The sequence below is a fragment of the Phyllobates terribilis genome, unplaced genomic scaffold, assembly GCF_046119375.1.
Source record: "Phyllobates terribilis strain yellow unplaced genomic scaffold, ASM4611937v1 Scaffold_3__8_contigs__length_932513732, whole genome shotgun sequence".
Lineage (NCBI taxonomy): Eukaryota > Metazoa > Chordata > Amphibia > Anura > Dendrobatidae > Phyllobates > Phyllobates terribilis.
Window position 1 is genome coordinate 741,580,491 of NW_027362763.1, and position 24,484 is coordinate 741,604,974.

The 24,484-nt window shown below is 40.8% G+C and overlaps 1 protein-coding gene across 7 annotated transcripts in view; it reads left to right on the forward strand.

Annotated features, from left to right (window-relative positions):
* EHBP1 (EH domain binding protein 1) overlaps positions 1-23,652 on the forward strand; it is a 445,048-nt gene extending 421,396 nt beyond the window's left edge. For all 7 annotated transcript variants that reach the window (XM_073672136.1, XM_073672138.1, XM_073672139.1 and 4 more), the window contains 3 exons: positions 1,151-1,224; positions 21,584-21,698; positions 22,587-23,652. In XM_073672136.1, the coding sequence (XP_073528237.1) occupies positions 1,151-1,224; positions 21,584-21,698; positions 22,587-22,677 (280 nt within the window). In that variant the 3' untranslated portion in view covers positions 22,678-23,652. The remainder of the gene's footprint in view (positions 1-1,150; positions 1,225-21,583; positions 21,699-22,586) is intronic.
* Positions 23,653-24,484: the final 832 nt, after the last annotated feature.

The following is a 24,484-nucleotide window of genomic DNA, read 5'->3' on the forward strand; positions in this document are numbered from 1 at the left end:
AGTAACTCACTTGCTAGTTATGTTATGACATGCTTAGGATCTGTTATGGTGTTGACCCTGGAAGGGAGGATTAACAGCAAAAGAAAACAAAATGTATTAGAATACCCGACGGTTAAAATAATTATAGCAAAAAAACAAGTTAAAATAATTATAGTATAAAAATTGGATGCGCTGTAAAATATTTGCATTTAATTAGTAATTAAATCATGTGGATAGAAAATATGGTATATACATGTAAAGCGCCATGGAATAAATGCCGCTATAATAATAAATAAAAATAATATAGTTGGTTTTACACAACCAAACATCCCAATTCCATTAGAAGAGGGCCTGGTGCTTGATTGCCCCCTACCCATGAGGAGAAAAGAGTGGTCTAAACGTCATAATCAATACTCCTTCAATAGCCGTCTTCCAAACCCTCACCCATAAACATGCACCTATAGCTCAGAGGAACATGCATGTATTCTGGGTGGGGAAAGGGGAGTATGCCAGTAGCAGACATGTCTGGTGGCAGCTTATCTAGTCTGGGAACAAAAGGATCAAGTGTCGATATTGGGCAATACCTGTCCTTCTCACATCATTTTTGGGGAGGGATGAAATGGACACTCCCATAAACAGGCTCAGACGAATTTGCTGTAATGTGTATGTGTAGGTAAATGTGGTTCTTTTCCAATGTTATATTCCTTTTATGCCAATATAAGCATCACGCCATCATGGAGCATGGAGCCAACCTTGACCACTTTGTTATACAGATCCTATAGTAGTCTTAAGGGTTGGCTCCTTGTAACTGTGGTCAACGAAAATTATTAATGTAAGACTTGACCTTTTCACTTTTATATGGGGATTTTTTTTAATATAATGACGGTGAGACAGGCTTACAACCACCGACCAGTTCATATAGGTGTGGAGGGACCCGATGACTAAACTTCATGAAGTTGTATCTGCTGCCGTCGGTCACCGCTCTTCTTCGTTGTCTGTGTATCATTTGTGAGAAGTAGCTTATTGCTCCAGCGAAAAGTCATTTATGAGTTCCTTAAATCAATGCGCACTAAAGGTCCCTTTAAGTGTTTAATGATTTAGTAATTAACATATTGATGAGCTGTGTTGTTTTTTTTTTGTTTTTTTTACTTCTCTCCAAACTTGCCTATAGGGAAAAAGAACATGACCTAGAGAGAAGGTTTGAGCTACTGAACCGAGAGTTACGAGCAATGCTTGCTATAGAAGGTAAGATGGAAATGGGGTCTTAACCTCTTGTCCCTGGAAAAAAAAAAGCTTAATGCAAAAAAAATAAATAAATAAAAACAGAAAAAAAAACAATAGTATTACAAGAATATACAGAGCTGTGCTAATGTTTCAGGATGAACATAAAATATGCGCATTCGGCTTATTGCACTTAGCTAAGAATACAACAATGCAAAATATCATTAATTACTAAAATAATGGGGGAAGATTTGATCTTTGTGATGAAAATTACATGCAGTTTTCTGGCAGATTATTATGTAAAACAACGGTGACAAGTTTCTATTCCTACCTGCTAAAGTGTGAGTGCAATTCTGCCATTTGTTAATATTATATCACTGAGCCCCCAAATGGCATCTGAAGGCTGAGTGATGTGAGCTGCTCCGTATTGACCTCCCAGACTGTCACTTGGTAATTTCTTTTTTCACCTGATAAGGTTCCTGATCCATATTCAATCAATTGCAATTAGTTTAGGAGACTTTCATGGATGCTCAAAGATTGTATGGAGTAAATGGCACAAGGGTTCTGAGAAATGGCAATCGAGAGCAGCTGACAGCTCAGGTCTTCATATTTAAAGGAGTATTCCCATCTCATACATTAATGCCCTATCCACAGAATACACCCGAAATACATACCCCATCAATGGGATCCACATCTACCTTGGAAACGGGTCCCCTTTTTGCACTGCTATTCGTGCAGAGGTGGTTGGAATATCCATACAAGTGTATATAAATTCCAACCACATTACAATGGGCATTTATACACTTTCTTATGCTTCTTTCATAAAAAAAAAACAAAACGTTACACTCTGTTATACCTAGTACTAGATCGGAGGGGTTTTTGCACGAGACAACAGTTTTCTTCTTTGAATCCTTGTCATGCTTCATCTCCCTGTAGGCCTCATTCAGACATCCATTTTTCACATACAATTTTTCTGCTTTTCAGAGCTAGAGCACATACATATTATAGTCTATGGAAATGTTCACATGTTCATGATTTTTTGTGGACCATGTCGCATGTCTGCAAAATTAATCATGGCAATATACAGGTTTCTGATCCTAGTCAAGGATCATAATTACCCAGACAAGTCTATAGGTGCATGAAAAATCACTGTCAGCATATGGATGGAAATCTGCTCTTTCAGATGTCCGTGGATTTTGGTCCAAGCACAGACCACAATGAACGGACTGGCCGCAGATCTCCCAACCTGAGCGTGATATTCATTTATATCTATGAGTCGGGAGATCCTCGGCCAGTTCTTGCATTGCAGTATGAGCTCGGATCATGTTGCACAGACATCTTAATTAGCCTTAATGTGTAGGAGAGGCTTTTGTAGTTTTTTCTCTTTTAGACATGAAAAACTAACTGATGAAACTGATGGTAGAAACTGACACAATGAAGTGTGGAGATCTTCATTCAATTCTGACCCAGAATCTGCAGGAAATCTGCACCAAATTCTGCTGATTTTGTTGCAGATTTTCTGCAGCTGTTCAGTATATCATCATGCTAAGACTTCCTTATACACTGGCCAATCTCTGTACTTCTGACTCCATTTATCACATGTCAGTACATTACCGCTAACGCTTGTGATTGGCCGCAGCAGTCACGTATCGACACAAATCATCGTAAGGGGCCAGTAAACAAGGACTGGCTGTGGGATCCAAGGAGTCGGAAGGTGAGTAAACTGCTTTGCGTTCATTTTTAGCTTTTTTTTTTTTCATTTTAGACAATTTTCCACAGCAGAAATTTCAGATTTTCACTTCTTTATTGAAGCTGATGGGGAAAAATCTGCAGCAAATCCTTATTTTTGCAGCATAAATATTATGCTGTGGATATAAAAATCAATTTTCATGTGGAAAATTTCCACTGCTTGTGTCCACGTTGCTGCCGCTGAGTTCTGCTGCCTCCACACATCCGGACGGAAAATCCGCAGCAGTTCTGACTCTTGTGGACTCAACCTTAGAAGACACCGATTTTGTAAACTGCACATGGTAGATGCCCTTTTACTGATTCTAGATTTGGGGCACGGGATTTTGATAATCCAGCAGGTGTCTATGACTGAAGAAACACTCAAGTCAAATAAAGATCTTGCCAAAAGATGTAGCGCTCATTGATTTGTCCAAAAACTACAAAGCTCCTCCAGCATGTCCCTCCATCAGCTCCACAGCTGTTGCATTAGGCCTTATGTCTAACTCTCGCCCTTGGGCCTTTTTCTCACCTCACCACCATTGAATATGGACAAATAGATTTTGCATTAAAAGAGTGATCATGACCTGTCGCCGTCATTCGCAGAGAACATCTGTTTAGCAGTCTGGATGATCAGAATTTGCTATTACCTAAACATATCAAAATAGCAATGCCTGCAAAAAGTCCGGTAGGTTTGTTCTATCATCATAACCCCCAAAATATGACATACAAGGTGGAAAATAAAAAAATAAACACACGTGTTAAAAACTACAGCAGCCTCTAGTAATGCATGAAAATAGAGCGTGTGTGTATAATGAAGCGCAGAGACTTAAATTCTGGAAAAACAAAAGGAAGATGAAAGCCTTGTAGTCATCATTAAACATTTCTTGCATGTCCCGTGTTTGGCTTTGTAGCTTTTTCATTACATTTTGTCAATTTCACACCGCTGCAAAATGAAAAGTTCTGCCAATTTGTGCGCTTATGCCTCCTAAAAAGTTATTTATTAGAAAGTACAACAGACCAATGTTCCGCTGCGACTCCCCCGGGACCTTCCTCAGAGCCGAGTCTATTCTCTCAACTAAAAAATAACTTTCTTTGTCAGAGTAACGGTGGACATTGCTCTTCGTCTTTTGCACTTTTGGATATCCCATTGACATGTTACAATTGACCACTTTTGTTCTAAATGGATGGGTCAGTGATCTCTAAGTTCTCTTAGTTACCAAGCAAGGTTGTGTCAGGACAAAGTTTATGAACTTATTTTTTTTTTGTGTGCAGATTTGATAAGACATACTTTTCCTTTTGATCCAAGTTTTCAAATATGAATTTTATTCCAGGTTTACATTTTTTTAACTATTTAAAACAACCCCTGTTAATAAAAATGTATATTTTAAGGAGAAAAGCAAGATTACATTTAATGGCACATCTCAAGCACAGATCCGAACATCCTAAAGCAGGACCGTATCAAGGGGGGAGTCAGGCGGGACATTTGCCCTGGGCATAGCCGGCAGCTGTCGAACCGCCTGATGCGGCGGTCCGAGGTGTCTTACCGGCGGCTGTATTTTACCGCCCCCTGTAGTGAGAGTCAGCAGTTCTCTGAGTCAGCTGTCAATCACATAAGTAAGAAATTCACATATGAATGATTGGGCACATGACGTCTACTCAGACCGCATGGGGAAGGGGGACGCCAAACTGAATTTTTGCCCCGGGTGCCCGAAAAGCTAGATACACCTCTTCCTATAGAGTCGTTGCAGTCTGTGAAAGTGTCATCATATCACGTCAGTATGCCATCACTTTATGAATGGCAGGGTTCCAACCCTCGCTGATACTAATAAGAGGTCACAGCACTGATTTAGGGGAGCACTGCTGTTAAGTCACAAGATTGGACTTCCATGTATCATAAAATGATATAACATCCTAGTGATATGCCATACTTCATTAGAATATCGGAATACCCCTCACTGTGTCACTTTATTCAGAGGTCGGATCCCCACAGATTATACAGTGATTCTATATCCTAGTGAATTTCCACCACCTTATAAGATGGAAATAATACTTCAACCCACAGCCAGAGATGATGCTCCTTTGAAGGGTTAACCGACTCCATTCATTACCGCATTGGAAGGTGAGCGTGGCCAGTGACGTCACGTCTACTGATACCTACTGGGAATCGTGCATGAATTGCAGGTGTTTTGTACCTGTCCAGTTATAATTCACAGTATTGTACACCTGTCTCTGCAGGTATCAATAGAAGAATTCGCAAAATATTCCAGTTCAACATACTTGTCAAAAAATACATATGCCTCTTAATTGTAGCAACTCAAAAATCATAATGAAAAAGGAGAACCAAGAGTCCATGCTACCATATAAAAGTTATAAATTTTGTCTTACATATGTAACAGTCATGTATTAAAGTCTGTACCAATATATTAGGAAGCTGTCTTGCTTATCCAATTCTCAAACGTTTTATGCCTAATACAGAGTGAAAAGACCTGCAAGAAATCCCACTAATAGTAGTTTGCATAGATAAGTATAGAGACACCATTAAAAGTTTATAAAAGATTATAATCCAATCCATTAGCTGTATCCAAATAGCACACCAGCCGAATCCCCAACGTGTGTTTCGCATGTGTGGCTTTCTCAGGGGGCATAATATCAATGGAAGAGGCGTCACTGGCCCTGCTCACCTCCTAATGTGGAAATGAATGGAACCAAAATGGCTCTTTCACCAGTCTTCCTGTTCTTTGAATGTTTTTCTACTGCTTACATAGTATTAGCCACTGTGCTGAATAGTGAGAAACGCCCATCCCGAGGAATTCTGCTCAAACTAACAAATTAGAGATAATTCTTAATTTGTAAAGTTACAGAGTTTGCTCCCGCAGGAATATCATACCCTTTGGTACAGCAAAATCCTCTACAACTTAATTCTTTTTCCCATTGGAGAAAATATATCTTGGCAACATATCCTTGTAAGCACATCAAATTCTCTGCCCATCCGGGAGCTGCCTACAGCGGTGACATCCCATAACGAGGACGGCAGTGTACTGCATCCTATGGCTATATCATTCTCCAGTAAGTTCATTACATCCCTCGCTGTGGTTGGGCCTTGTCACAACGCTTTTTTTGTTCAATAACTATATCTCCAGCACTTTGTTCATTGTGATGCACTCTTGGCACACGTTTTGAAGTGAGTACTTTTTTTTTTTTTTTTCTTTTGCATAGGTTGAATTTTTTTTCTTCAGTTTTGGCTTATATGATAAGCTTTTTTATTTTTAAAATCAATATGTAATCCTGTGGAGGAGCTTATCCCCTAAAACCCCATTTGTAAATCTATTTTAGCTTTGTTACACAGCACAGCCACAGTATTCCGCGGATTGATTAGGTTCACCAGCAGAATCGCCTGCTCTGATGATGATGCAAACTCTTTCAGGATTGCTAGTTGACTGGAACTGAAGATAAGACTTGACTGCAATCCCCTGATGTGCGCTTTACAAAACTAGTGTTAATTTTCATCAAACTGCGGGACTGATTTGTATTGGCTGCGCTAAAGATTCAGAACAAGAAACTCGAGATAATATCTTTCAAAAATTATAATATCTTTAGTAATTTTGCTGCTGAAATTCTATTGCAGTAACATTATTATGTGTTATGCTGGATGTAGCACAAAAGAGAGATAAGTGTTTACTTATGTACATTATAACCTCAGAGCATTTCCCACGAAAATTCTGAAATGGCAAGTAAATAGAAGTCCTTGAGATCCAAAAAGTCGCCAATAAACACAAAAAATAAAACTCTTCTTACGTCGTCTTGTTAACAATTCTATTTGCCCATGTCTTGGCTACGTTTGTTGCTGACAGCTGCCATGGTGGTTGACCAAAAAGTGAGGTGGCCTCATAGTAAATATCAAACCTGAGAAAAGGAAGAAGTACTTGATATTTATTTTCCTTTCTACTCTGTTAGGCCAAATTCAGACAGTAGAATTTCCCTTTTTTTTGTGGGTCTCCTGACCAGAACTTACCACCTCCTAAGGTTGGGTCTGGAGACCTGCAGTCAGCATTGTGGTCCGTACATAGAAAATGAAATATGATCACCTGAACCCATCATTACCATAACATGTGGGTCATGTCCTCCACCCACTGTCCTGCTAAGAAAGAAGTTCTTCTGGACACCTATCCAGGTTCTCGCTGCCAGGTAGCAAAAAGGATGGGACCAACTTAGACTTTGCTGTCTCCTTCCTGCTTTCTCCTAAGGCAGGGGTGGGGATTCTTTTTTTTCTGCCAAGGGCCATTTGGATATTTATATCATCCTTCGGGGACCTTACAAATTGTGCGCTAACTACGCCCACAAAGTACATCCTGACGCTGCCACTAGTGTCAGGACGTAATCTTTCAATGCATGTGCCTCAGCGCTCAGTAGTGAACTGCACGTGTCTGTGCTCACAGAGCAAGAAGAAATTAATGGGCCGGCTGCCATCAAAATACAGCTGCGGGCCCAAGCACTGCAGTCTCTGGGAATCTGCCCGGGGCCAGATAAAAGGTCATTGAGGGCCGTAAATGGTCCGCAGGCCTGAGGTTCACCACCCCTGTCCTATGAGCTCATAGAAGCCACATGGTTTGTACACCTTTACTTCTACATTAGCCATCAGGGGAGCTTTCATGCAGTTATCCTGGAGTCCAGAGTAATAAAACTTCCAGGTTACACCAAGATCTGTATACATTGGCAGATTTAACTAGGTTGACAACCTTTCTGCAAGTTGTAATGGCCACCATATTTCTAAAAACTATTTGACTAACTTTTAGTCATAGTTTTGTCAACTAACCAATAGTTGATTTTAACAACGCCAGAAGAGTTATTGGTTTCCATTATAAAGGGCTTGTGACAACTCCGTTGTTTGAGGACTACGCTTTATGAACATACAATGAAAGAATTGCCAAAGAACCAGCAACCATTTATGTCAACTTTATATTTGGGCAGAAAAAAAATGATTTGCTGCTTTTTCAGTCAGTTGTTTTGGGTGTTGGGCATCGACTTAGGGACAATTTACAACAAACATGTAAAATCTGTGACTGAGAACATGCAAGATGAGTAATCTAGTAGATTTACAGTAGGGATTGACTTCCTGCAGAACAGTTTTACAGGTCCTCATAAACATTGTTTTATTTTTTTATGCCTTTATGCCACTAGATTTCATCACTTGACATTTTCTTTGCTGCCTAAAAGCATCACCTGTTAAAAATAAAATTATATTTTGATGTTCTCTGAAGGCCACAATGTTGTTGAAATCCCAAGTCTGACTTCTCATCAGATACCTGGGTCCTTCTGCCTATCGTAAATGTCTTTTTGACCATTAATAATACACTCCTAGGGCTTTGCACACAGGCAGTAAACAGGGGGTTGCAGAAAGGCTGGTCTAGCTACTATTATCTGAGGTTATTCCTGACTAACAACCTGCTGCAGGCTTCTTCACGGAAGACGTCACCGATCTCTATCGCCATGTTCTTTTTGGCTGATTTTCTTTATTACGGCATCTAGCTACACTTTTACTAAATACTTTAGTAAATCACTAAATACTTTTGTATGAATTGCTCGATCCGTACTCTGAAGGTATCATCTGAAGAATCCCAAGGTTCTTTTAAATCAATCATTCTCTGCCTGTGCTCCCTCTGCATGACTTGCCGTCAAGCATATTATTTGGGTCAGATAAAATCACACATTTCTCTGAGTTACTGCTGTCAAAAAGCTGAATGTTAAAATGTTGTACAGGAGAAATGGCCCTGGAAATCGGAGTACTCGGAAGGAGAGATTAGGCATCAGCAATGTATTTTGTATTTTTATAACATATTATAACAAGGAAGATATTGAGATGTGGATCTGGTATCCCAAAGAGTCCCAAGGCTTGATATTCATATCATTATAGCGCGGCCTATGAGTCATGCCACAGAGCGGACTATAAATGACATAGTGCTAAGCGTTCACATAATCATTTACTGGGATATACGGAATTAAGATACATACTGTCACACTAAGGTCCACTTCTGTTACATAAGCTCACACAACCCAAAGCGGACTTTCTTATATATTTAAAGGTGTCGCACATGCCATGCTACCGCACAGCCATTATTCTGCAAAGGTGCCCATACACCTTCAACCTTTTGGCTAAACTCTGATTCTGCAGACAGCTATTTTTCCCAATTGCTCTATACACATTAGGTCTCCATTCACCTGATCATATATATGATATGTTTTCATTAGGGAGAGGGGAGTTATGCTGTTGTCAGACTCCTCTGTTGACGACTTAGGTCACCTAAGAAATTAAAAGGTCTGGTGTTGAAATTCAGCATTCCAGCCTTAAAGGGGTTGTCCTCTATTTGGTCAACTTCTTCTCAATCCGTATCTTTGATCACAGTAAAATAATAACACCTAGGCTCACCTGCGGTACTGGCGCCATACCAGCAGTATCGGTGTCCGCTCTCCTGGAGTGATAAGTAGATCTCAGTTTCTCCAGATATATGTGATTTGTCTGAAGGCAGGGAGAGTGAGATCACTGATTGGCCGCAGGGATCACATGACATAACAATGTCACCCAATCCCCTGGAGATCCAACAACACCACCCCTGGAATGGTGCCAATTCTGGAGGTGAGTATACTGTAGGTATTATTTTACTGGGGACAAACAAAAGGATTGAGAAGTGGTTGTCCGAGTAGTGGATAGCCCCTTTAATGTCATCTATTGGGAAAGAGTCTGGAGGCCTCCAGCCCTGCGGATTTATCTGACTTTGCAGTAATGCTTATGGCGGCCTTGAGACTTTGATAATGTTTAAAGAGATTTTCCTATAAAGTGATAAAATCACCAGTAAATATGATTTGTAGTGTTCTGATAAAATTATTTTCAGTTCTATGCGTTTTGGTTTTTTTTCTTTCCAAGCTGCAGAAAAACTTTTTAAAAAAATATCAAAATTGGATTTTTCTGTTGCATGTATGTTTCTTTTAAATGTTGGCAATGTGTTTTTTTCATATCACGCTCTTTATAAAAAAAAAAAGTACGAATTATCTCGCAATCTTCACACTGGCCCCTAGGGCTATTTTAGACTCTAAAGGCCCCGTCACACATAACGAGATCGCTAGCGAGATCGTTATTACGTCACGGTTTTGGGATCGCTGGAGAGTCTTTTCGTGATCGCTGGGGAGCTGTCAAACATGCAGAACTTCCCAACGATTTCGGCCGCCCCAGCGATCTAACTAACGATCTCGGCGGTCGTTGGGACGCTTTCACACAGCAGCTATTTCAACGATCCACACCTTGATAGGGACTGTACTGTGTCACAAAGGCGTGCATAAAATTACTTTTCTGCGCCCCCTCATCTCCGATTGGTGGACGCTACTGCGTTCTGATTGGGCGGCCTTGGTCGCTACAACGATCCGCAAAATCAGGACTCAGTCGAATGAACGGATATCAACAGCCCGGAGAATTCTGCTAGGATCTGCAATCCAGCACGAGGTCAGAAACAAAGGATGGAATCGCTATTCTGTTGCATTCTTTATGCACGGCGGAAAATGAGAACGCTGTAGCGACCACCAATCGGGGACGAGGGGCGCGGAAAAGTCCAATTTATGCACGCCTACGTGTCTCCGCTCTGAATCGCTAACGAGGTCGTTGATAAGGTGTCAAATACAGCGATGTACACTGCCCAGCGGGAGCGCAACGACCCAGGAATGGTCCAGGAAGCTTTGTAACGATCAACGATCTCACAGCAGGGGCCTGATCGCTGCTACCTGTCAGACATAACGAGATCGCTAGCGAGATCTCGCTAGCAATCTCGTTATGTGTGACGGGGCCTTAACTTTTTTAGGGAAGCAAGTAATGAAGATGTGCAAAGGTCATTGTGAAGGGAAGCGGTGTAGGGTCAGCCTATTGTGATCTTGTACTATCAGCTGTGTACAGGGGTGTTACCTGTCATTGTAACCCAACATTTGCTGATAAACTACTCTAAACTGAAAGGACAGGAAGTATGAGGCTAAAAAAGCCCCAGTGGTCAGTGTGAAAATTGCAAAACAATGTAAGACTTTTAATTTTGTTTTTTAGCATTACCAAAAATGTTTAAAAATATGACACAAATCTGATTTAATAATGGCTTCTCTTTGTTTTCTGCCAATGACTTTAGGGGCAACAATAAAGCTTTTTTTTAAAGGGTTACTCCAATCTTTTGAAGTTAGCACCTATCAAACTGGCAGGTGAATGAGGGGCCAATCCCAAGAACTGCGCACCACCACTTCTTTCAATCTTTATGGGACTGCTGGAAAAGCAGCGCACTGTACTCGTCCATCTCTGGCAGTCCCATGAGGAATGAATGGAGTGGAGGTGAGCTTAACCAGCAACCACTCTATTCAGGCGGCCACCACTCTATTCAGGCGAGGATTCACAGAGCCCTCTTCTTGAGATTGGTCATGGTCCTTTACATTAGAAGTTATCAACTGTTGATAAGATAGGTGATAGAGATGAGAATAACCCTTTGAGGGAGCTCTAATGATTGACACACAATGTATTTGGGAAACTGCCCAATAGACATGTTGTTGTAGAATCAGCCCAAATACTTATTATATACTGGTGATCTATATACTTATTATATACAGTTACACATTATCTGATTGGATTTAACTCTAAAAGGGGTTATCCCAACAACACAACCATTTTTGGAAGCCATTGCAGAGGTAATGTTATAAAATATGGTCATGTAATTTACTGGAACCTTGCCACGCCTTCATCTGTTTAGCTCATATAGACCCCTGGGCCCCATGACATCCATGCGCCCTAATAGAGGATATGGTACAGTGTTGTCTTGAGTGTTGTTAGATAGTCCACGCTAGGATTCTTGTCTGATGTCATTTATACATATACTCTATAGCTTTTAGCAGACATTAGTTTTAGTTAAATAGAATAAAAAATGAAAATATAATACACAGATGTAAGAAGAGATAAAGGTAGCCCACTAGGAACACATGTACATAACCAGAAATCCAGCAGTTATGGAAGAAAGGTAGGCCGCCAGAAACACTTGGACATAACCAATACACTGACAACAATGGATGGTAAGGAAAGGTAGGCCGCCAGTAACGCATGCACATAACCAAGAACGTGACCGCTATGGATAGTAAGGAATGACACAGGTAGGCCGCCAGTAACTCATCTACATAACCAAGAACGTGACCGCTATGGATAGTAAGGAATGACACAGGTAGGCCGCCAGTAACTCATCTACATAACTAAGAACGTGACCGCTATGGATAGTAAGGAATGACACAGGTAGGCCGCCAGTAACTCATCTACATAACCAAGTATCTCTTGGATATCAATGGGACAAGTACATGTAAAGCTAAAGACCTTGGCTTGTACAGCAAGTTAAAAAAAATGCTTCTAATCAAATTTTTGTTAATTTGAGGACAGACCACCTTATTTAATTCAGTGACTCAGAACAACAACAGCCAATTACTCTCTATAGGGACATCCAGTGAAAGTGCTCTAAATACTTCACTAAAGAAAATAGTTTTGACATGAAGAAATAGGGCAGGCATGCTTCACATTCTTCTGCGGCCTATCAGAATGTAGCTGGGGGAGGGGTGTTAGTCCTATATGATGTCACTAAAAAAGGCATTCCTATCGGCTTGTAGAATGCTGTAAACTGAGCAGCTTCTTACCAGGAATTCCATTATTTCTGACAACTGTTGATATCTTAGCACAACCTACCAAAGGATGTTATGTACGGAGTCCTCATCAGCTTATTCCACGTAGCTGGCGGGCCATGTACCCTCAGGTACTGATTGCCATCTGGGCACCAGCCTTAGGCCGGGTATTTGGGTAGCGTGCTAGGGCGAATATTCCAATCTGTGTCCCGAGTGGAGGAAAGTTTAGCTACAACTTAATACAAGACAATAGTGTTGGGCACTGAAATGTAATATCCGGGTTACTAAAGATCCAAGTTGTTGGCACTATGCTATACTTCACTACTCTCTACTAAACTGATAGAGGTTGGTGCAACAACCAGAATGCTTTCTGAGCGCCACGAAGGCTTGGTCCAGTCTGCTGCCAATATTATACATTTTAAATAGTTTATATTTACAAACAAAAAAACAACTTTTTATGAGACTTTTTTGAAGTCTTACCACTTTTTTTTTTCTTTTTATATATCTGACCTGGTGCTGCATGTAATTTGTAAAGTGTAGATACAAGGTGGAATTCCCACTAGCAGCACTTGCTCTCGGAGAGCCGCGGAGCCGTGTGCTGTCTTGAATAAATTTGCCTTTGGAGGAGGGTCATGGGGATTTGAACCAGCACATTCTTGTGTGGTTTGTGAAGATTCACATGGTAACCGCTGGTGTGCATTGTTAGGTTTATCTGAATAAGCACCAGCCATGTGAGTTTTAACATGATTGCCCAGGGCAATGGAGAGAGAAGAGACTAATCCAAAAGGATTGCACACACTCTTTACTCTGCTTTTTTGGAAGGTGCATGGGGGAGAAAAGACACTGCTGGAGTCAGTGGCTATGGATTTTTTAAGCTGGTGTCCTGTTTCTCCTCATGGTCCTTATTTGTTCTGCTATCTCCCTCATCACCTAATTCTACTTCTTGCCATTATTTACCTTCCTAATGAGAGGGGCGGAGTAGCCCGATGGATGATGGACATGTACAAGCTCCTACAGACTAGCTGTGCAAAAGGGCACTTGACTGGGGAAGCACTGGACTATTTAACCCTACCTCTGCCCAAGGGAGTTTTTAATTTCTTTGCTGCAGGGTGTTTGGGTTTTAAATGGGTTAAAACAAATAGTTGTCAATTTCCTGGTTTTGCTGCCATAAAAGATAGATAACGCTTTGAGGCTGTGAAAAAGAAACCCCAGACAAAAGTGTCCAAAACATAATGAGTCTTAAATATAAAGTGGCTCCAAAATGTGTATTGCTCTTATTATTCTTTTTTTAAATTAATTTTGCCATCATTTGGAATTTTTCAGCATTTAGAGAATGTTGTTATAAACATATTTTCTTGAAAAAGAGAATATTTCAAGATTCTCCATCAATTAAATCCTTTCTCTGTTTCTTGGACAAGCCATTGTAAAAAAAATATATATATGTGAATGCAACGGCCTCCATATATATTAAATGGCTATTGGTCGAACAATCATTGATCCGACAGCCATCTCTCCTAACTTCTCCATAGACAGAATCCCTTGGCTCGGCCAGTCACCCTTGTGTTCTCTGTGGGAGAGCAGCTGCCAGACTCCTCTGACAGTGGCTTAACTCCAAGAAGAACAAAAAGATCAGCCATTGAAATTCAAGACTTAGCGGGAGAGTTGGGAGGCCACCATCAAATGTTGGCCAATCCCATCAATGTAGGCGGGTTCGGCCGCTTTAGCCTAAATCATATGTGGGTCTTTATATTCTGAAATATTCATTAGAGGCATCCCTGTCTATTTCTCTTAAATACATAATAAAGTTGTCATGAGACCTCGCATACACTTAATGATCGGTCATAGCCTACAGTGAAGCTACAGGATGTATAGGTTTCCATACACATTAGACTGAAGTTGCCAGAGCCGACTCTACCCTGTCAGATGATGTCGGGAAGAGAGAAGGTTTCAGCCCGTTGCATTTCCAATGGTCAATCCTCTTGTTCGTGAGTTTGACTGACAACAGTCCAAAGTGTGTCAGAGACTTAATAGATGTAATTGAAACTTCCCATAAGTATATGTTCAGGGTCAATGACTTAAACTTGTATCACCATAGGGAAATATCCTTTTGTAATTTAAAAAAATATAAAATTGGCCATACACTTCACTATTGACTGGACCCTTGAATTTTGTTAGTACTGGCCAACGTTCTAATAGTTGTGAGGGTGTCCTCATTTTCTTTGATGTCCATAAGATCAGGCTCTTGGGTTTTCAACAGACCCAAACCATTTGATGGTTTTAATATATTCTGCTAGAAACATCTGGCAGGGGCTTATTCATCTCTCCACATTGAATACCCTTACCAGAATATCATACAATGTATGCCTTTTACAGTTTTTTTATTTGCTTTTTTTAGGCAACCTTTGAGGTGATCTGGATAGACCATATAACTCCTGTTAGATCTTTTGTAGTTATGCTTTTTTTTCCCTCAGTGTTGGACTAGTTCTAGTCACTACACTGTCAGGGCCACAATTAAGAGGGGGCTAACTAAGAAATTGCCTAGGGCCCATAATCCCAAAATGAGCCCCCTGCGAGACCTTTCACAGCTACAGGCTCAGTCCTCTGGTCACTCAGTTAGCCACCTGCCTTTACAAATCAGAAAGCGGACTGATATTGCCAGCCCTGCATTATCAGTTCAGTTTCTGAAGTTAGAAGGACATCTGGTGACATCATAGTCACTTGACAAATGGTCCTTCATCCTGCAGGAATCTGGAGGGACTGAAGAAGATTAAAATAGAGTTGCTAGAAGTTTATCCTCGCTCTAAAGTCAGTCCTCGGTGATGTCTAACATCTACCATGTCCTGTGTGTGTAGCATAAAGCGTGTGTAGCATAGAGCGTGTGTGTAGCATAGAGCGTGTGTGTAGCATAGAGCGTGTGTGTAGCATAGAGCGTGTGTGTAGCATAGAGCGTGTGTGTAGCATAGAGCGTGTGTGTAGCATAGAGCGTGTGTGTAGCATAGCGCGTGTGTGTAGCATAGCGCGTGTGTGTAGCATAGCGCGTGTGTGTAGCATAGCGCGTGTGTGTAGCATAGAGCGTGTGTTTAGCATAGCGCGTGTGTGTAGCATAGCGCGTGTGTGTTCAACATACAGACTGTGAGTGCAGCATGTATGTGTGTGTGTGTGTATCACAGAGAGTAGCTGGAATGGTTTTGAGGTCTGTAAAAGGAGAGCACATTTTAGTTGGTCAATTTTCTTATTTTCACGGATGATCCTGTATAGGTTTCCCCCTCCTTTACGCTGTGATATATAGTTTTCATCAGGTTGCCAAAATGGGCACAGCATCCACATTTAAAAATTCCAGCCGTGCACATGAGCGTTTGTGGGAATGCTTGTTCCCAATAATCCACTTGAATAAAATGTTGGCAGTCAGGCGACAAATGAGAAAAACTCTCATTTGTCAGTGATTGATCATTTAGCATAAAAGTCCTCATTCTCGGCAGCACATGTGATTTGCCGCAAATAACATAATGGTGTATGGGGACAAAGCGATTGTATTAGCAGTTGTTCTGTCCCCATCTTTCATTAGCCGTGTAACGAGACCGGTAAGTACTTGCACTGTAATGTGGTTGCTGCTTCTCTCTATTCATGTTGCCTCCTCTTTTCTTAGGACTAAGGGTGAATCAACAAATGAATATGTGCTGGTCAATAACGATTATTCAGGAAGTAACAGCGCACATTTACACAAAGGTTAAGCCAGGGATTGGATTGACTTTTCTCTGCCATAGACATAGAGTAGCGTCTATTGGTCAACATATTTTTTTTTAAAGTGTGCCAGGCATGTCAATCAAAATTAGACCAAAAAAAATCATGGTCTTATTGCCCTCTGCCCTCATTCCCTATATCAAGTTACAATTTATTTTTGTATACACAAAAGCCTACTATTGTCCAGAAATTGGCATAATTTGTGTAACTTTTTATGCGCCTTTTGAGTTGGCGGTTCCTCATTTTCAGTTTTTTGCCAGCACTATATGTGCAGGCACACTCTTGTCATTTCCCAACATAAATTGGACTTGACATTTGAGAACATTATCTAATGAGTGAGTTATTTGAAAGTGCGATAGTATTAGGACTGATAATTTGTGCAATATATTAATAAAACCATACGCAGTAAGCTCCTTTATCCCATTTAGTGGCCGCTAATATTTTAATTATTTAACTCTTTCTCTATGCAGCGGATTCAGTTCTCTATATGAAACAGTGGCGCCCCAAATACGATCAAATATATTAGGAAATTAAAAGTAATCCTTAAAGGTGAACAATCACTTTGTCTTATAAAAAAAAAACACCCACAAACGTTGCCATCCATAGGGGAAATGTTAATAGTCCATTATAGAACAATGTTCCATATTTTGCTGAATTCTGCTTTAATGTCTGAGCCAATTAGTATTTCTCTTTCAAGTTACTGCTAAGCATATGGGTCACAGTGTGAGATACCTCAAACTGTTACCAAATAGCCAGCGTGACATGAGCGCTCAGTAATGGGCTACCTTCCTACGTTGGAGCAGTACGGCATGTTAGTGGTCGGCTGTGCCAGCTCTGCGTGCTGCCATGCTATATTATTATTATTCCTTATACACCAAGGACGTAAAATAAGAATATGGCCTGTATAGTGGGGCGCGATCGGGAAATAATGACACAGTATCTCGCTTTATCCTCAGCTCGGAGGTCACCGCACATTCGTCTAATGCAGCAGAAAACCTGTTGCAGCCTCTCCTATCTGGATCATCTAATACCTTTGTTCTGTCGTTTTCTCCCAAAACAACAAATTGAGAATCAGAAGTGATATGTTCTCCAGATTCGGCAGAATGTCTCTACATGAGCGAGCTTTGCTTTATCAGGGATGATGGTGCCGCTTACTTGTCTGTGACGGTTAGTTGAGCAGATCTTTAATAAATGGGGAATGTGTCTATAGGGACGAGACACAATAGCAGCAGGGTGTATCTCTGAGGCGGATGGTGGTTTTATTTTATAGCACTGCAGAAATTATCTATTTTTAAATATAACATTTTTCTATTAACTGTACAAAGAAAATAAATCCAATTAAAAAAAAATAATAAAATTGATTAGAAATTAATTAAATCCATTTAATAAATAGCCATCGTGCTAAGATTGCTATAAGGGAGTATTAATAAAGAGAGAAAAGTCTTTTCAAAGTTTAATTTTACAATATGGGGTTTTTCGAGATTTCTGCTCTATTTGAGGGACACACACCTCCAAATCGCCAGCTCCTCGAAGACGCAAAGTAATTCTGCAGCCGTTATTAGGGAGAGAATAGGAGACTATTGCTCACTGCTCTGTCATTGTACAGACAACGACCAACAGATCTTAAAGGAACAATGGCTGAAACCCCAGTAAATCCAGGGTCAGCCAGAATAGCCTACTCGCATAGCATTTAGAACAGAAAAAAACATGAGTACAAAATGGCATAAAAAGTTAGTTTTATTTAGTCAATCTGTAAATAACTTACATTAATATATCCATAATATAAATATAATGCATGACAAGAAAGTGCAATGTGCTGGAAGAAAAACTCGGTCTCTTGATAAAGCTTTTTGCAAGCGAAACGTGCGTCGAGACACCTTTGCCACCTGTCCTCCGCGCCCCCCTGGACCCCATATACAATTGTGGTAAGCATCTGGTGAATCTGGGTTTGATTTAAACATTTTTATGTGCTCCACTTGGAATATATAGCCTTATTCTAGCCAGTATATCTCTGGAAAGATACCACACTATGTATATGGACTATCTTTTTAGCTTGGGTATGATATGCCCTTGCAGGTGTGACTGCGTTTTTCTTCCAGCACATTGCACTTTCTTGTCATGCATTACATTAATATATCCATAATATAAATATAAGTTATTTACAGATTGACTAAATAAAACTAACTTTTTATGCCATTTTGTACTCATGGATTTTTCTGTTCTAACTGCTCTGTCATTTATGCCTATATATAAATTGTATGCAGTAAGCTCCTGAACTCCACCTAGTGGTTGCTGCAAGTGCCAGAATAAAAAAAAAGTAACTTTTTCTAGTGCATTGTGAGGACTGCATCCCAAATGCTAATCGTTGGCCACTATGAAGGTATATTGAGTGTCTTATAACAACAAAATGTTTCAGGCATTGACATTCCCGATAGAGTATATGGCCGATTTTCCTTTGCTCAACATCGGTTTTAAAATTGTATGAGCCATGAGAGTTAAGGCCTCATTCACATTAAATGATAGTCGGCTGATCCCGAGTGACGTGTATAGGTTTCTCACAACCTTCAGATGATCAGCGGTTGTCATTTCAGCAGACTATTCTTTTATTTTTAGGGGAGATAAGCCGCAGCTAGTAGCCGTTTTCTCTTTCCTCCATATTGAAAAAAATTGAACTCCCGACAAAGCTGTGTATGGGGGAGTCAGAGGAGATGGCTATTTGCCGAACAAACTGGTTGACCATTATCTCATGTGTGACAGCTTTATTCTTCACCCATGGAAAGGAAAGGAGGAATATTTAACCTGCTGTCTTCTTCAGATACCTCAGAGTTATATCCATGGCTTGTAACTTTGGGGGTTGTCCAGTATCTTTTCTCATGGTTTTATGTTCGTTTGTTTTTCCATTTCATTTTTACTAACAATTTATTGCAGACCTACAAAGCACTCATCACATTATATATTCTTAAAGACACAAGTTACCGAACTATTACTTTTTTTGGGGGGAGAAGTGGGATTTATTTCATAAACTTCTGCGGTCTCATCTATTCTTAGTAAAGGCAGCTACCCGGGCACCTGACTGTAGGACGGGACCACAAAGCCAATTTGGGCACCTGATTGTAGGACGGGACGACAAAGCCAATCTGGGCGCCTGACTGTAGGACGGGACCACAAAGCCAATCTGGGCTCCTAACTGTATTAAGGGACCACAAAGCCAATCTGGGCGCCTGACTGTAGGACGGGACCACAAAGCCAATCTGGGCGCCTGACTGTAGGACGGGACCACAAAGCCAATCTGGGCGCCTGACTATAGGACTGTAGGAAGGGACCACAAAGCCTATCCAGGCGCCTGACTGTAGGATGGGATCACAAAGCCTATCCGGGCGCCTGACTGTAGGATGGGACCACAAAGCCAATTTGGGTGCCTGACTGTAGGACGGGACCACAAAGCCAATTTGGGTGCCTGACTGTAGGACGGGACCACAAAGCCAATTTGGGTGCCTGACTGTAGGACGGGACCACAAAGCCAATCTGGGCACCTGACTGTAGGATGGGACCACAAAGCCAATCTGGGCGCCTGACTGTAGGACGGGACCACAAAGCCAATCTGGGCGCCTGACTGTAGGACGGGATCACAAAGCCAATCTGGGCGCCTGACTGTAGGACGGGACCACAAAGCCAATCTGGGCGCCTGACTGTAGGACGGGATCACAAAGCCAATCTGGGCGCCTGACAGAAAGGGACCACAAAGTCAATCTGGGCGCCTGACTATAGGACTGTAGGAAGGGACCACAAAGCCTGTCCAGGCGCCTGACTGTAGGATGGGATCACAAAGCCTATCCGGGCGGCTGACTGTAGGATGGGACCACAAAGCCTATCTGGGTGCCTGACTGTAGGACAGGACCACAAAGCCAATTTGGGTGCCTGACTGTAGGACGGGACCACAAAGCCAATTTGGGTGCCTGACTGTAGGACGGGACCACAAAGCCAATCTGGGCGCCTGACTGTAGGACAGGACCACAAAGCCAATCTGGGTGCCTACCTGTAGGACGGGACTTCAAAGCCAATCTGGGCGCCTAACTGTAGGACGGGACCACACAGCCAATCTGGGCGTCTACCTGTAGAACGGGAACACAAAGCCAAACTGGGCTTCTACCTGTAGGAAGGGGCCACAAAGCCAATCTGTGCGCCTATCTGTAGAACAGGACCACAAAGCCAATCTGTGTCATAAATTAATTTATTGAGTCAACGCGCTTTTTACAAACTTTGTACTATAATAAATATTCATTATTAGGACTCGCCCACATGACCTTAATAATTGGACCCCTCGTTTTGACGACTAGTACTCATCCCCATATTATTCAATAATTCAGTGCCGCATGTCTAATTTTTTTCCTCCGACAGGGTCTGTCCAAGGATAAAAATCTCTGCATGCCCGAATTTGATCCGATATTCGGATTACACTCAGTCATGCATGTCAATGAGTGCATGGAAACCATTGGACTGCACTTGGATGACATCTGAGTGCAGTCCCATTTCTGTGCACTGACAGAATGGAGAAGATGGAGACATTTTTTTCTCCATCTTCTCATCTGAGAGAATCAGGTCACACTGTGCTCATACTCTGATTAGAGTTTCATTGGAGTGTCATCTACATAATCAACCTGATTCTCTCGAAATGTGGACTCCACATGTGAGCAGCCGATATAAATTTGGAGAGCTGATCGCCATACGAGAATGTCCTAGTGAGAAAAGCCCCTTTAAAGTGTTGTTTGAGATACTAATATTGATGGCCTATCCATACTTCATGGGGTTTACTCTATGGGACCCCATGGATAAATACAATGATGGGGCCACCATGCTCTAATGAACATTACTAGTCGGATACAAGGTGTCAGCTGGTTCATACATTAAAGAGATTTGTCCAGTCCACCCAAAAACTGCCACTAAGGATATAAGGAATTACACCAGTGGCCCCCCAGTGCTGAGCTGCAACCTAGATGTAATAAAGAGAATCCGGTACCCCCCATCTCTTATCAACCTCTTATTCCCTAACAGGAGCAATGACTATGAATGTTCTAGGGGAGCGATCGGCCGTTGCCTCGTGCACATACTGTACTTGGGTGTATACGTGGATCTGGAGTATTCTGCTTGCACTAAATAGCTGTTATATAATGTCAGTAGCTAAAATGAATTTAACAGACGTTGTTTGTTGACTCCGTGTCTAATGTACAAAACTGTTTTGTAGATTGGCAAAAAACTGAAGCCCAGAAGAGACGGGAACAACTTTTACTTGATGAACTGGTTATCCTGGTTAATAAGCGCGATGCCTTGGTCAGAGACTTGGATGCCCAAGAGAAGGAGTAAGTTCACATTATCACAATACTGTGCCAGGATTTCTCTACTATCCTCACATGAAGAAATCCTTATGAAAGATCATGCGTCACCCCCAGAATTAAAATGAAATAGGATTTCTGAAGGTGCCAGCCTGAGTCCTTCTCTTCATTTTTAAGACCAACTTTTTCTGTTGTGTTTTTACAATCGTAACAAAGTTATGTAATGTCTTTGCAACAATAAACAACAACAACTATATTCTAATTTTGTAAGCGTGAGCCCTCTAGTAATATGGGATAACAGAAACTGGTTATTTTGTCAATATAGCCGTGTATGTGTTATTGGTGTATGCATTGATATTTAGCAACATATCAAATTTATATATACTGCTGTATGGAGACAAGGACATAACCACAGCCCCCGTCTGCTTCCCTGTTGCCCGAGCCCTTCTCTCATGGACCAGATTTCAATATATTTTGTATCAAAACTAAGATCATATTTAGTGATGTTATATGAAAGCTAAGTGTAAAGCATGTCTGATCACCTTCTAGTGAGTAATGTTTTGGACTTGGCCCAAAAGACAAAAAAGCAGTGTTTTCTTGTGTTTTAGGCTTTGTTTTTTTTGTTTTGGGCTGGGTTTTCTTGCATTTTGGGCTGAGTTTTCTTGCGTTTTGGGCTGAGTGTTCTTGCTTTTCATGCTTTTTTCATATGTTTTGGCCTGTGATTTTTAGTGTTTTGAGCTTTTTTTTGTATGTGTTGTGCTGTGTTTTCTTGTGTTTTGGACTTTATCTTTTTAAGCTACTGTAAATTATAATAACCAAATTCTAATCTAATACGTTAGTAAGAAATATCTATATTCGTAGAGATTTAATATAGTTAAATGATTATTTCTAAAAAATTCTATATCTTTATTACAGGGCTGAAGAAGAGGAAGAACACTTAGAAAGGACTCTAGAGCAAAACAAAGGCAAAATGACAAAGAAAGAAGAAAAATGTACAATCCAGTGACCACCACTATCTGGGAAAGACTGTGCTCCTGCCCATAATCCCTTGTGCATCATGGTTTCACTAAGTGACTGGAATCACTATATAAAGACTATACTGAAACCCTACAAGGATTCGCTCAAGTCGGGTGTCCCGAGTTTTAATATGATAATTTTTTGGTTTGTTGCTTCGAAATGTTTGAATTTAACCCAACTTCAGCGTTAATGGAGACTGGAAAAGCATTCTGGCACTGAGGGGGTTAAGAGTGCTTGCACCGCTGTTCTTGAGTCAGTAGTACGCACTGAAGCTGGATACAGAGGCGGCCACCTGTTTTATGGCCCAGGGACTTCTCAAAGCAACTTTTCTTCCATTAGCAGTCACCTAGTAAGATATGACAGATGATCGGAGAGGACGCGCTAGAGCGGCTGAATATTGTTCTATCTGAGTTATACTGGAGTCTGCGGCGCCTCCATCAATGTTCTCACCTAGTCCTGCCATTTTCTATTGCTATGTAAGCTACCTACATTTTCACTTGATTGGTATACACGCCAGGCTGTATTTACAGGTGTTTATTTCGAGCAGCTATTTCACATAATATCCCCCACAAAATAATAAAATACCCCCTATGTTCTGCCGGATGATTGGACCCGTGTGTCATAGATTACCCACAAGTCTGCCCATGTTACGTTTGGCTTCAAAAACTGCTGCAGTTTACATTTCTCAGTCAGAAACGTAACCGTTTGTGGGAGAAAACTATTTATTTCATGCTTTTAAGTACGACTGAAACTATACATTATTAGCTTATAATGCCGTTGCTATTTATTTCTGCAAAAAAATTAATAAAAATGTTAAAAAAAAGCTATTCATTTGTCATACCATATTGTACCGGTATGACATATACTGTGTCCTGTCAGAATATACATCGTCACATTGGTGCAACTGTTTATTTATTACTGTCTCATACAATTTTCAATAAAATCAGAATATTTCTTACCGTAATATTGTTTTTATTAATCTTATATTCAGGGAAAAGTGGCTGTATGTTTTATGTCTTAATCACAATATCTAAAAAACAGTATTAGATGTGATGGTAGAAAGTTATTAGAGGCATAGATAATGGATAGATAAGATAGAGAAGATGGATAGATACAGTAGATACAGTAGAAACCAGAAGTTTGCATACACTCTATAAAAAGACACATCATGTTTTTCTCAATATCTGACATGAAATCAGAATAAACCTTTTCCGTTTTAGGTCCATTAGGATTACCATCATTTTTAAAATTTTCCAGATGCCAGAATAATGAGCGAGAGAGAATGTTTTAAGGCATTTTTATTACTTACTGCAAAGTCAAAAGTTTACATACACTAAGATTACTATGCCTTTAAACAATTCTGGACTGCACATATGATTATTTCAAGTGTTTGGAAGCTTATGTTTTTTTGGCAACATCTGAGTTAATTAGAGACACACCTGTGGAGGTTTTAATGCACACCTGAAACACACTGCTTCTTTGTGTAGCATCATAGGAAAGTCTAAAGAAATCAGCCAAGATATCAAGAAGAGAATTGTGGACTTGCACAAGTCTGGTTCATCTTTGGGTACAATTTCAAGAAAACTAAAGGTGCCTCGTTCATCTGCACACACCATTATACGCAAATACAAACAAGATGGGAATCTCCAGCCATTATACCACTCAGGAAGGAGACGGGTTCTGTGTCCCAGACATGAACGTGCTTTGGTCTGACGTGCATATCAACCCAAGGACAAAAGCAAAAGACCTTGTGAAGATGATGGCGGAAGCTGGTAAGATTGTGTCACTATCCACAG